The sequence below is a fragment of the Neopelma chrysocephalum genome, unplaced genomic scaffold (assembly GCF_003984885.1).
Source record: "Neopelma chrysocephalum unplaced genomic scaffold, ASM398488v2 Primary Assembly neopelma1_96926, whole genome shotgun sequence".
Lineage (NCBI taxonomy): Eukaryota > Metazoa > Chordata > Aves > Passeriformes > Pipridae > Neopelma > Neopelma chrysocephalum.
The window spans coordinates 2,663,031-2,676,370 of record NW_020925569.1 but is presented as its reverse complement, the minus strand read 5'-3'; the positions used below and the strand labels follow the sequence as shown (position 1 = coordinate 2,676,370).

At 33.8% G+C, this 13,340-nt stretch overlaps 1 protein-coding gene across 1 annotated transcript in view; it reads left to right on the top strand.

Annotated features, from left to right (window-relative positions):
• Positions 1–13,340, top strand: part of CNTLN (centlein) — a gene marked incomplete at its 5' end in the record, with an annotated part of 156,507 nt that overhangs the window by 108,368 nt on the left and 34,799 nt on the right. The window contains 1 exon segment of the mRNA XM_027670739.1: positions 11,164–11,328. Coding sequence (XP_027526540.1) covers positions 11,164–11,328 — 165 coding nt within the window.

The following is a 13,340-nucleotide window of genomic DNA, read 5'->3' as shown; positions in this document are numbered from 1 at the left end:
CACTTGGGAGAACAAGATTTTAAGTCAATGAAAGTGATCTAAGCATTGCAAGTCTGTAATTTTTGTTTCTAGTGAAATGATGATTCCTGTACAGCTGCAAGCAGGAAACTCTGCTTAGATTTTCTGAAGAATTTTAAGTTTTCTTGCTTCCCTTTGCATGTAGGGATGTGCAGCAATTCATGTTTGTCAGTAAGATCTCAGTAAGCAGTAGTGGTCAGAAACGGTGTGTGACTCTTTCTACAGATAAAACTGTCAAAATACTGATAATTGCATGTTTTCTTTCTTTAAAAATTATGATTGAAAAAGGCTGCACATTTTTGCTAGTATCAAAAGCATGGCATGTAAAAAATATTGAAAACTAAAATATATAATAAAAAAGCACTCTTCCATATACTATTTGTCTATTTGTAAAGGGTCAAATGTCACTTTTCCAGACATTTTTGTAGGTAGTGTTTCAGCAATAGACTGTCTGTTATCTATAAATGGATGTAGCACCTTCTCATTAAAAAAAATTGTTTTGAAGTATAAAAAAGACACAAAAAGCTGCACTTCTTAATTTTTATTTTGTCTTTCTAAAACAGTTATAGCAGTAACAATTTTAAAGTTAACCATTAAGGAAAAATATTATTTTTATATTTGCGAACATTTTTCAATTTGAAACATTAAAATCATTTTTAAAATATCTACATATTTGATTTAAAAATCAGTTATTAGTTAAAGTAAGAAGAAACAGGTTTTATTGAAGTTATAGTTTTGAGTTTGGCAATCTTGGGATATTTTTCCAAATATAACAAGGATTTTCTTTTATTTCTCTAAGATAATTTCTTTAGTTTGAATCCCACAAGACAAAATCAAGATTTAATTGCAATATCACTAGTGAATGACCACTGAAATGTTCTTGCTCTCTGCTTTTTCAGATATTTTTCCAATGTTTGTACATAAAAATACGGAAAACCTAGGGGAGAAAACTTGTTGTTGGTCATGAAAAAATATTTGCATACATGATGCATTTATTTTTAGATGTTATCCCTCCCATTACAAGGTTAACATATGTGAGATGCAAACTGAATAAGGTGTGGAAAAAATCAATATTTTAGTTTGTTGGATTTCAGGTCGAGTTGTGACTTTTTTGTTTGGTTGGTTTTTGTTTTGTTTTCTTGGTTTTGTGGGGTTTTTGCCTTGTGGATACATGTGTTTATTTTGCAAAGATCCACAGGCTGAACAAATACTGTTGTTAGGAACACAATGATGGAACCTTCATAGCATGAAGGCCACCAGCTTGTCAAACTACTGTTCTTCATAGCAGAACCATTGCCAGCTTGTCAGGCATTATTTATTAAAGAGGACATTTATTGTACTACTTAGCAGTGTCAAGGCACTTTGTGCAATATTATATCTTGGTTTGGAAACCACACACAAAATAAACATGTTGGAAGAAAGGAACAAGAATTTTAGTAAGTTTTGAACATACTAACTATGAGAAAAGATTGAATGTCTATAATTAATGAAATACATAAAATAACAGATTAATGGTAAAGACTGAAGGAGTGTAATACCCACCTCCCCAGGCATAAAAGATTATTTAAAACAGCTAGTGGTCAATTTGTGCTTCTGTATTCCTTAAGGAGAATGGATTCAATTTTTCAGGAAAGACCACATATATATGTATAAGGCAAATTTTGTCTCTGAGGGTGCTAAAGAACTGCAGAAGGCTGCCAGGAGAATCTTCTCTGCAGTTAAACCAAAGTATTCAGGAATTGGCTATTTATTCTGAAATGAAAAGCCTTTTTTTTTCCTAAATAACTAGCACATCTTAATACTGAAGAGTTTGAACCATGGAGCTAGCAGCAAGTCCTTGGAAATTTTTACTCCTTGGGCACAAAGTTCACCTTTTCCTCCATGCAGCTTGTTACTGCTTGATTTCTAGTCAGGTTTATCAGTGATCAGAAAGCAGAACCGTAACAATAGCTCCCACATCTTGTCCTTCAGGGAACAATGTCAGAAATAAACATGCGCTAGAGTTCTTCTGAACTCCTCTGGATTTCGGAAGAGGAATCTTCAGCTTCACCAGTTCAGAACTGTTATGTCTTCTGCAAAGCACCAGTTTCCTGTTAGACGCCATTTTCTTACCTGTCCCACTCCAAGATATCTTTGTAGCTTTTTTTTTTGTCTTCCTGTCTAGGCATAAACGAATAGGAGTCAAGAGCTAAGGCATCTTCAACAACAGTAGAGAAGTGTTACGACGAAGACTACTTCTGAGACAGGAAACTACACCTGAGATTCCTTTTTGAAAAAATTTCTCTACGGCATTCCCTCCTTGGGATTGCTCTAATTTTAATGTGCCTTAGACCCCCCTCTCCCTCATTGTTGCAGACAATGAGTGCCGTTTTACAGGATTCTATGGCATCCCTACCAATGTACTGTCTCTGTAACATAATGGGAGGAGTTTTTTAGATTTGACACCATATTAATTTGCCTAAAGTGCCTGAACCTCACGGACTCAGTTGCTGCTAGAGGAGGTAGAAGAATGTGCTTTCTTGCTAATGTTTTGCACAGTCTGATTTGCTCTCCTAAAGCTTAATTGGGAATTAATAAGGCAATCATGGACTGTTCCTGTAGCTTGTGTCATGTTCGGGTTTATTTTGCATTGCTCCATGCTACCTTTGATGTGTAATGTGCCAAGAGCTTCAGTTCCTTTCTCAGCAATGCATGACTGTATGATTAACCATAGCAAGTCTCACAAGATTCATAGGCACTGGAAAAGGATTTACTTTTTGGTGGCCAAAATGTCCACAGTTTTCAGTTCATTTGCAGATTCAAATGTGGTCCTGTGGTGTTTAGAGTATTATGTACACCAAAGAGAAAGGTATGATTTCTTCTATACTCTTATCTTGGTGAAGCAAGCAGAAGAGAATGAGGGAAATACTAAGGGACAGCAGCTCTAGGTCTGGTTCAAGCTGGGATGTAGAATTACAGGGATTAGGTGCAAATACGGTGTTGTCTACAAACTGTTCATGTATGTGAAAATAATTAATTGCCCGAGTGAGTCATAATATTGATGATAATAATGATAAAGGGAAAGTATATTTCACTTTATACATTAGACTGAAAACATGGCTTTTTCTTGTGATGATCTCTTCAGGTATTTAATAAGTAATGCAAGGGGTATTTTACCCAAAACTGTTCATTTATGCCTGTAATTTTAGCAAGAGTTTCAATGATAACATAAATTACAAATTAAAGATAAGACTGTTGGGGTTCATTTACAAGAATCCAGGGATGAATTACCACCTTAATTTATATGCAGTACATTGTAGTGGTAATTTTTAAATGCAATTCATTGTTTTGAAAAATATTCCTGTCTTTGCATCCTCCTCACAATGTCTGTCATCAGCTTTCTCATACTTCTCAGAAGTGGCTAGCAATATGTTTTTATTTTCTTATACAGAAATGTAAATAATAAATAAATATTTGTATAATGTCACCTTTGTGTGACTAGGAAAATTCCATTTTTTTTCCCAACTCTTCGTTGTTTATTTCTATATTTCTCCTGCTCTATGACAACACAGACCTTTTCCATTACCCATGTTTGTTAATACAGTTCATATTTAAAATGTTTTGCTTTTACACCGCTGTCTACATTAAAAAAACAAAAAAACAAAAACCTTCTGAGGACATTTTTTTATCTTCTGTTGATATTTGAAGCAGTTACAGGTGAAATTCTTAAATAATTGTATAAAATTAAGCATAGAGCTATCTGTACAAATTTTTTTCCTTGAATATTGCAACCAACAATAACTGACAATAACTATAACCTACATTTTAGTAATTTTTATCTTAAAACAGTTCTATCACTTCCTCAGTGTAAAATGGAAGAGAATGCTCTTTAACAGTTGAAAATATGAGATTAAAAAAAAAGGAAAATAATATATAAAGAGGAGTATGGGAGATGGAACAGCTTTCCCTACAAGCACAGATTTCCTGGCCACTTATATTTGAGAAATAGAAATATTTCAGTTGAAAATGGTTCACTCTAAAACAGATGGAAATGAGGAGAGGTTAAATTAACATTTCACCATTTTTTCAACTGTTTTGTTTCTTTTTTTGCTTATATATTCTCTGAAAAATAACTTTAATTTTTAAAGCTATAGAACTGTATGCTTTGGAACTAACTGGGTAAATCAAAGAAAGTTTAAAAACAGTATTTAAAATAGCATTTTCATTTTGGTTTCTCTCTATTTTATGTGAGTTATACAGAAAACAGATGGAAGCATTATTAATTTTTTCCCCCAATGAGTTTTAGTGCAGCATATTTGTATGTGTTATCTGAAACATATGAATACTTGGTATTGCTGCTGTTAAATTCGTAATGAGTTGTAGGGATTGTGGAATTCCCTGACTGGCTCTCATGCAAGTAGTTCATTTGCAGTGCTTAGATGTGTTAAGATTAAGCAGGGGGAATATGGCAAGCGCTATCCCTGACCCTAGATGAAAAATTCAAATTTCTAGCTTTTTTGAGTTTGCCCCAACTCTTGTGTTTGATGAAAACCTGATAAATACTGTGTAGTCCTGAAGAAGATTGTGCAGTAAAACCTGGTCCTAACTACAAAAGATCACATGGGTTCCATGTCTTATATTGAAAATTCCCTAGTAAGTACAAGGCCATGGAAATCTTGAGGTAAATTTTATGCATCAACTGGAAGCCTTTGCTTGTATATAGCAATAGTTAATGTGCACAGGCATGTGAGGTATTGGAATACCCAACTTAACTAGTATTTATTTAAATAGCAATGGCGGGTACATGAAAACATTGGGTTTAGACTTCAGCCATATCTTCACAACTGGCTTGCTATAATGTTGAGATATTTTCAGATGGGACAAAGAGTTGTGAAATGTCTCTGGTTATATTGTCATTTTTAATTTATTTGTAGTAAAACATTTTCATATACTATGTTGGGCCTGGTAGATATTAATGCTTCAAATAATCTAAATATGTAACATATAGTATAATATAGTGTGATACTGAATATTTTTATTTTTAAGAAATATTAATTTTTAAAGTTCTGTAATTTTTATCTGGAAATGTTAAGGCCTTGGAGGCAATGTACTGCACATCTGTATATTCTGGCAGTTTGCATCTCCATATTGGAAACTCTGTCACTACAAAAATTAAATCACATAGTTGTGATCATACAATTGATCATAATGAAACTACTTACATAAGTAATGTTAAATAAATAGTTAATAGCCCTTATATTCCTTTGAAATTTGCAAGGAGAGATGGAGTGCTGCATCTGCTTTAGTATGAAAGCAACCTAGTGTTAATATATACAGAAATTAGACATGGGATATGGCAATGTTTACTTCTGCAGAGACATGACATGAAATGAAAGTGATAGAAAATGAAGGCTAAAATAGAATTGCTGCAAGTTAGAACCTTTACCTTTGAATTGGTGTAATCATTGTACAGATGACATGTTTCAGAAGCATTTTCATAATCTTAAAAATTGTTACTTATATTATTACTAAGTTTTTTCTTATTTTCTGTAATTTATTTGAAAGATCACTGGTTGCACAATGCACGGTTCTGTACTCAGACTTGTCTGTTGTTTAGAGGAGCAGATGATTTCTTGGAGAATTGGGCCCCGAATATATTACTCCAAATCCTTCATACATGAGTGTTGTGTATTTCTCTAGAGTAGATTTATGTATTCTGGTCTTTATCTTTGTGGTGATGATGATTTTTTTTTTTTTTTTTTTTAAGAAAAAGAGAAAGGCAGAATTTTAAAAGTACCTATCTGGACTGATTTTATGGATTTTCTTTTTTTATTATTTCGTAAATTGCCATAGCCAGATGTTGCAAGAGCTAGACTTTTATACACTATAGAATAAATTTAGCTGTAAGTTAACTATAAAATAGCTGAATTAAAATTACCAGTAAGCCTTTGTACATGAAATGCTGTACAGTAAATAACTATTTATAAATGATTGATCAGTACTAGCACATAATTAAGAAGACACTCAGAGTCTTTGACAGGAGTTTTTGTTAGTGATTACAACTGTTTTCCCAAAAATAGCTGAATTTATAATTTGTATGTGTGAAAGGGCAATTCTGTAGATAACAGCAATGTAAACATTGCTTTTATAAAGCAAATGAACTGCAATTGTGTTACCATTATCAATAGGACAAATGTTTTTCTTTAGTAAAATACTTGAGATGAGAAATATACCTCTCATCTACAGGCTGATGTCTGTATTTCTCTTCTGGGAACTAATTTAAACACTTTATGAGAGATTGACATTTTCAGTGCCTTAAACATCCTTAAAAGCTGCTTTGTTCATTGCAAACCATATTTAGTATGACCTCATAATAATGTAGCACACCTCAAGTGTCATGCCTGTCTTTACTATGCACTTTGGAGCTGTGTTCATCTATATCAGACAGCTGCACTTCAAGGAAAGGGTGTTTTTTTTTCCTTGATAGGCTATTAGCAATAATTAGGAAGATTCACTTCAGTAGGATGTCAACACCAGATTGTTTAAAAAAGTTGAATGTCAGTGACTTTAAAAGAGAGTTCTTTTCCCTGACACATAGGTATGGCATGTGAAACATGAAATGTTAATTTAACTTTTCCGCTTATTATTCATGCACAATATTATTTTGTCATTCAGATAGTACACTGACTGAGTGCAAAGGGTGTTAAAATAGTGCTACTAGAATAAAAAGAGGATTAATCTACCATTGGCCAATTAGCCAAAGGGTACTTAATGGTCTCTAAAGGCTACTGAAGTCTAACAACTAGCTAAAGCACTGGCAAAAAGTCCTCTATATTACCTTCATTTATTTGACATTTTGTGACATAGTCGGCTGCTGATAACTGTGTTTTACTGAAAAAAAATTACAACTAAGTGGTTTGGTAGATTTTACTAAAATTTCAGAAGAGTAGATGACAAATAAGTTCTACATTTTAGAAGTTTGTCTTGCTTGAGGGATATCTTTGTTTCAGTTTAGGGTTAGGATATTAAATCACCAAAGACTTCGGTTGGATATTTTGTCTTCATGTCTAGAATACTAAGTAATCAACCACTTACAGCACTTGCATGAGAAGAACTTTGATTGAGGATTTGGACTTATTTGCCTTTTCTCTATATGATCACATTAAGTATGCAGCACAGTTAGCCTTTTAGTCTGGTATATATCTTTTCATATTTTCAGCTACATACCATCTTTACTAATTTTAACTTTTTTTTTTCTTCAGGCAGAGGAAAGTTTTGATTCAAGAGAACAAAAAAAAGACCAAGTTTAATGGGGTTGACACAATAAATTTGTCTTGGATATTGTAAATATGTTTATCATTATGTTATAGTAACATTTAATAGAGTGGGTAAAGTCATAAACACCTAACTCTGTGCTTCCAAGTATGATTTGAAAAGTTCTTTCTTGTTTTATGTGTACAACAAGTACTTCTTATTTTGTTGTTTTTCATGATCAAGCTAAAACTGTGAGAAAACAGAGTTCTCTGTAAACCTTTCATAGAAAGTGTTAAATTTTAATATAGAACCTGGTATAGGATCTATGCATATAGCAAATGTATTTTATTGCCTACTGTAGCAAGAGGTCTTAGAGAAAAGGAGTGTGTTAATCTCAGTTTTCTTACAGTTGTTGCAAGTTTTCATGTGCCAGGATTTTAGGATGGGAAGCTTCATAGCAAATAGGATTTTTACACATCTGAGTATATTAGCTATATTTGGATTACAAAATTGGTAGTAAAGTAAGGTTGTGTCATTGCTTAAAAAGGGTTTCAAGAATACCTGATTTACATCCTGTTTTATAATTTTGCCCAGAAATATTTTCTATATAATATATTTTGCAAATATAAATGCATGGGATTGTGTTACAACAGTGGTAGTGCGGTATCAGCCACTACTAACAGAAATGTTATTTTCATACATGCCAGTTGCAGTAGGAGGGCAACTGCTGTAAACTGAGCTCAGAGCCCCTCACAGGGTGGTTGTGATGCCAAGGAGCAATAGGCCATTCCAATGGATGTTAATCCATTTGGCCTTCCACATAGCTGTCTTTCTGAGAGAGCATTTATGGTAAAAAGCCTTGCTGAGTCAGTGGAAGTGTTACACTGAGTACATAGAAACTGAGATTTCATCACTTATTCCTTTGTGAACAGCAGAACAGAGTGTCATGGGTATACCAGGAGCAAGGAGATTAAGATAGATGGATGTTAAAATATTGAACCTATAAACATCTGTTAAGCCAAAATACTCTGAAGGAGATGCAGCAGACAAAGGCCTCTACAATGTAGAGGAACAGCAGTAGCCTGCCTTTATCAACATCTGGTCTAGCTGGTGTTTAAGATTCTGCCTTTCATCCTGGTGACCTCTTCCCCTGGAGTAAATTCTTTTTACTCTGTCACTCAGGATTTGCCTGCATGGTAGCACACACACAAAACTTCCACTATGTCTAAAAAAGAAAAAATAACAAAAGGCTTGACCTAAAATGTAGCAAGTGGTGAGGAACAGCAGGGTAATGAACTTGCTTCTTAAGTGAGTAAATGCAAGGAATATCTTTTAGGCATAAATATTTTGCTAGGGCATGGGGGCTGTTTTCACATTGCACATAGATTGGTATAGGGTTTTCACATAGCCGTTCAATATATTGTGAATAGAAGAGTAATGGAATAGAATTATCAATGCTGTAGCACATTTACATTGTCAACAGAAGTATTAAGAGACAACCTTTTTGATATCTCTGATTGCAATTGCATGTTTATCTGCTTTTGCAAGCTGAGGGTGTTTGCCTTGTACATATGTTACTTTCACTTCACCCCTGTCATTCTGATACTGTTTCTGAATTTATGTAGATTCTTATTTTAAATTCTTTTTTTTTCTACCTCCGTAAATAAATTCTGCAATCAGCTGTCCTCTTTAGCACTTGTCCCATGAAGGCCTTATCTTTTTTCAATATATTTGCTATAATTTTTGAGAATGTGGCCAAGTGCAATCAGGACATTTTAGAACTGATGCATATTGGCAGCAGCAGTAGCCTAAGAAACTTCTGAGAGTCACAAGCTCTCTTGGGCAGATATGGGGGCATTTCTACTTTTAAACAGAGATATTGATCTAGCTATGTTTTTTTCTTCTTGCTTTTCTTTTTATGAATAATTTATTATAGAGACACTGAATCATGAAATTCTGCATGTAGAAATATTGGTTATACTTGACAAATTAGCATAATCCTTATATTTTTCTATACTATGTCTTTCTGTACTACTACTGGTTGTGCTTATTGAAGTAGCCTTCATTTTGTCTTTTAATATGAGAATGTATTAATTATGGGAATAGTATATCGTATTAAGGAATAGTCAATTCAGAAATACATTAACACTATTTATTTATTTTTCAATAATGACAGCAGACTTAGAAGGGAATGGCAGGATTAACCCCTTTACTAAGAACAATGCTTACCTCAGATACATATGTAAAATGCCCATTGACTTTAATAAGTTTGCTTAATGAATGCAGAAGAAATACTGTTAAAGAGTTTTAACTTTAAATACAGGATGCAGTTTCTCATACCTATGGTATTTTTTTTAAGCTAATGCAAAATCTACAAGCATTCTCTTGTCATTCTTAATAGGAATAAATATGACTATAAGTAGTTTTTCTTTTATTTGGGTATATGTGATCTTCAGATTATCAGCATTATCAGGGAGTATATGCGTATATAAATACATATACATGAAAAGCTTTTTTCTAATACCATTAAACAATATAAAATCTAATTTTTTAGTTAAATAGTAAGCTACTTGGAAAGAGAATACTATCTTTAACTTTCTTTCACCCTTTTTTTTTTTTTGTACCAGCGTATAATCAAACACACACTTAGTCATTTCAGGCTGTCATATCTTCTCTGATTTCTGATCAGAATTCTTCACAACAGAAGGGTTTTCATTTTGTACAATTGTTCCTTATGTTAAATTACTGTATTACAGTCTTCCTTGGAATAATAAGATAGTACTATAGTTGCCCTTTTAAGGAGCAGAGAGTTGTTGGGCCACTGTTGGCTTCCAGCTGACTACAGTTTTGTGAAATCTAACCACTAGCATGGAGATTATTTCAGTTCCCTTTTTGCAGAACAACATTCAACATTATTTAAATTAAACAATTACTTAAAACATTATCTCTATAAGGAGTTCCATGAAATATATTGGTACAAAGATTGAATAAATCTTGTTGGTTGTCAATCAAGTGCAACAAGACTGAGAGTTTGTTTTCATGATATTTATTTGAACTAAATCCCTAACAAGGCTTGTCTGCTAATTGGACTTAGCATTTATGTTGCTAAATGAGAAGAATTTTGGCTGCAGTATAGGGTGGTAAGACCTACCCAGTGGAATAAACAACTAACATCTGTTATCCTGTCCTGCTCCAGCTTGTCTTTTAGCACTTAAGTACTTCAGCCCTAGAGTCAAGGTTATGGAATATGTGGTTCTCTGGCTATGGTGCATGTATGTTAAAGGGATGAAATAACACACGAGTAAAGACCAGCCAACCAAAAGATATTTAGTGCAGCTGGTACACTTTGCTTTAACCTCTGCAAGCCCTACAAATATCAAAACAAAAGCCAAGAGAAGGGGGTATATTTTATAGCAGTTGTCAACACAGCAATTCAGGTGAGCTTACAGTGGTCACCATTAAAACAGATTTGACATTTAACCACCTTTAATATGCACTGGTGTCTGAGACAACTTGGTATTTCTTCATGTTCTGTGTAGAAATAATTGCTGAATCCCAGAGAGCCTCTAGGTAAACAGATTTCACCAGTAACCGCTGTTACAGGTTTTTTATGATGATTTTTGCTTGTCATGGTAAAACCAGTAAATGCATTCAGTCAAAATTGAATTATTTTTCCTTTTAAAAAAATTGCTTATTTTTAGTGTTAGTTGACTTCTTTTTCCTGCTGAGTTTGATCTTTGCCTGTACTAGAGAATTCAACCAACAGTTATGCAATATAATTACAGATAATATATATATAATATATATACTATTTCATTCCTTTTGAATTTTGAACTGGAGAAGCATCTCATATGATCAAGCAGAAATATTTTTAGGATGCAACTGTGATTGTTTTTTCTGTTTGTAAAACAAATGTTGACCTCCAACCTGGCCAAGTGGCAACAGGAGAAGGAAGATTTACAAGGAAAATTGAAGTTGAGAGAACACCTGTCTCAAACTGCTGGCAAAAGTAAAGCCACACCAGCTCCTTCAAAGAATATTGATTTAGAGATGAAACAGCTGCAGTGCAAACTAAAGGTGACAGAACAGATTATCTAGCACTGAGGATAATTTGTATGAACAGTAGTTCATAACTGGGTCAAGCAGACATACTTATACTCACATGTGCCTATCATTTATATATCTTAGCCAGTGATTAGCAACTTAGGTGTTAGATTGCCTTTGATGGTAAGTAGAAATGTACTCATAAGCAGGAGAACTAAAAGTTACAATTAAAATAATTTTTGCAGATCAAATAGGCAAGACAGGGCGTCTTGGTGGGTTTTCACACAATGATTAAATACATCTGGTTGTAAGGTGCTGTGGAATTAGTTCAGTGAGTATTGTGTTGATTCCTTTCTTCCTTTAACAAAGAGAAAACCAATAGCTATCTGTGAAAGGGGAGCAAAGAATTTGAGCTGATGGGGCAGCTTATGTTACAGTGTTACGCTACCTATACGTCACTGTTGGTTTTGTCTTCAAAGAAACACTTATTGTTTTAAATTTGTATTTTTGTAGATTAGCTGGTAGGAAAATACTAATTTATTCATTATGTCATTTTTCAGTCTCCAGTGATTCTGTTACATGCGAATGGTGTAGATACTGGACTGTGTTTTTCTGAAAGCTTTCTCAGCAGGTAGCCTGGCTCAAACATATTAATTCTTTTCCTCTTCTCACTGGAGGAAATATATGTGCAACAGAACATCCTAAAGTTGTTTTTTCCTATCACTTTCTGTTAAATAGTAGAGGAAAGAGAAAAGGTCAAAATAGTACAGTTTCTTGCTGCTAGAAGAAAGGGGAGGGTAACAAAACATCTGCCGAGGGATCAGGTAGAAAAAAAGGCCATGTTACATGGGCGACATCGCTGGCCCTAAATACTGGATTAGCTGTGCTAATGCACAAATGTTGGTAATGCTCAGACCTCTTAGCTCTTGATGGCAATCATGGTATTACAGATCTTGGCTATACCACAGTGGATGCCTAACATCTAAATTCAGGGATTAGTAAAGGTAGGTCACATTGATAAAGAGATGAGGCCAGCAGAGAGTAGCCATGCAAAGGCATATAAATTGACCTATTTTAATTATGAGAAAAAGATCTTGAAACCATACACACTGACTTCTTGACTATTGTTTTTACATTTAAGATTGACTAATCTGCTTCTGTTGCTGGTGAGTGGTGATTTCTGTTAATTAGGGTTGTACCTTTCAGATGAGTATCTTCATTATCCAGCAACCTAATAGTCAATTGCTCTATGCAAGTAAGAAAAATAAAAAAAGGGGATTTATTTTTTTAAAACAGTTTGAGAGTAACATCCAATAGAAGCCTACTTTATTTTTCTGCTACATTTGAACAGCAAAATAAATAGCTGAAAAATACAAGGCTTTTTTGTTTCTGTAGGAAAGGAAACATTTAGCAAGCATCAATAAATCTGATGTCAAAATACTAGCATGGCTTTTAATTCCTTTTTCAAAATATATTACATCCATACATTCACTTAAGAGTTGGACTTGGTGATCCCTGTGGGTCCTTTCCAACTCAGACTATTACACGATTCTGTGATTTTTGATGAAACAATATACCATATATGCAAAACGGTATTTAGGGTGAAAATAGTCTGTGACCCCAAATGCTGAGTAATAGAGTAAATTCGCTGCTTTCTGAATTGGATGGGAGTTTTGACTGTAAGGGCCTCAAGAGCTGCTTAAATCAAGTTTCTAAAATTCCTAACTTTATTTAAGGCTAATTTAAGTTCTACAAGTCATTTTTTAGAGAAGAATTTGGCAAAAGTTGTTTGTCTGGAACAAAACTATTGTTCCAGACTATCTATCTTACTTAAAAACGAGATGCAAAGTTATTCTCCGAAATATCTGAATGTGTAAGCAGCAAAAGCTTTCCTTATGGCTCAAAATCTCAAAGTACCTGGTTTTGTTGTTTAGGTTTTTTTTCCTCAGAGCTATCTTTGCAGTGTTTGTTTATGTTGTATGTAATGGCTCCTGGTATCTTTGCCAATAGAAAGAAATGTTTTAAGTGTGGGTGGTGAGTTTGAA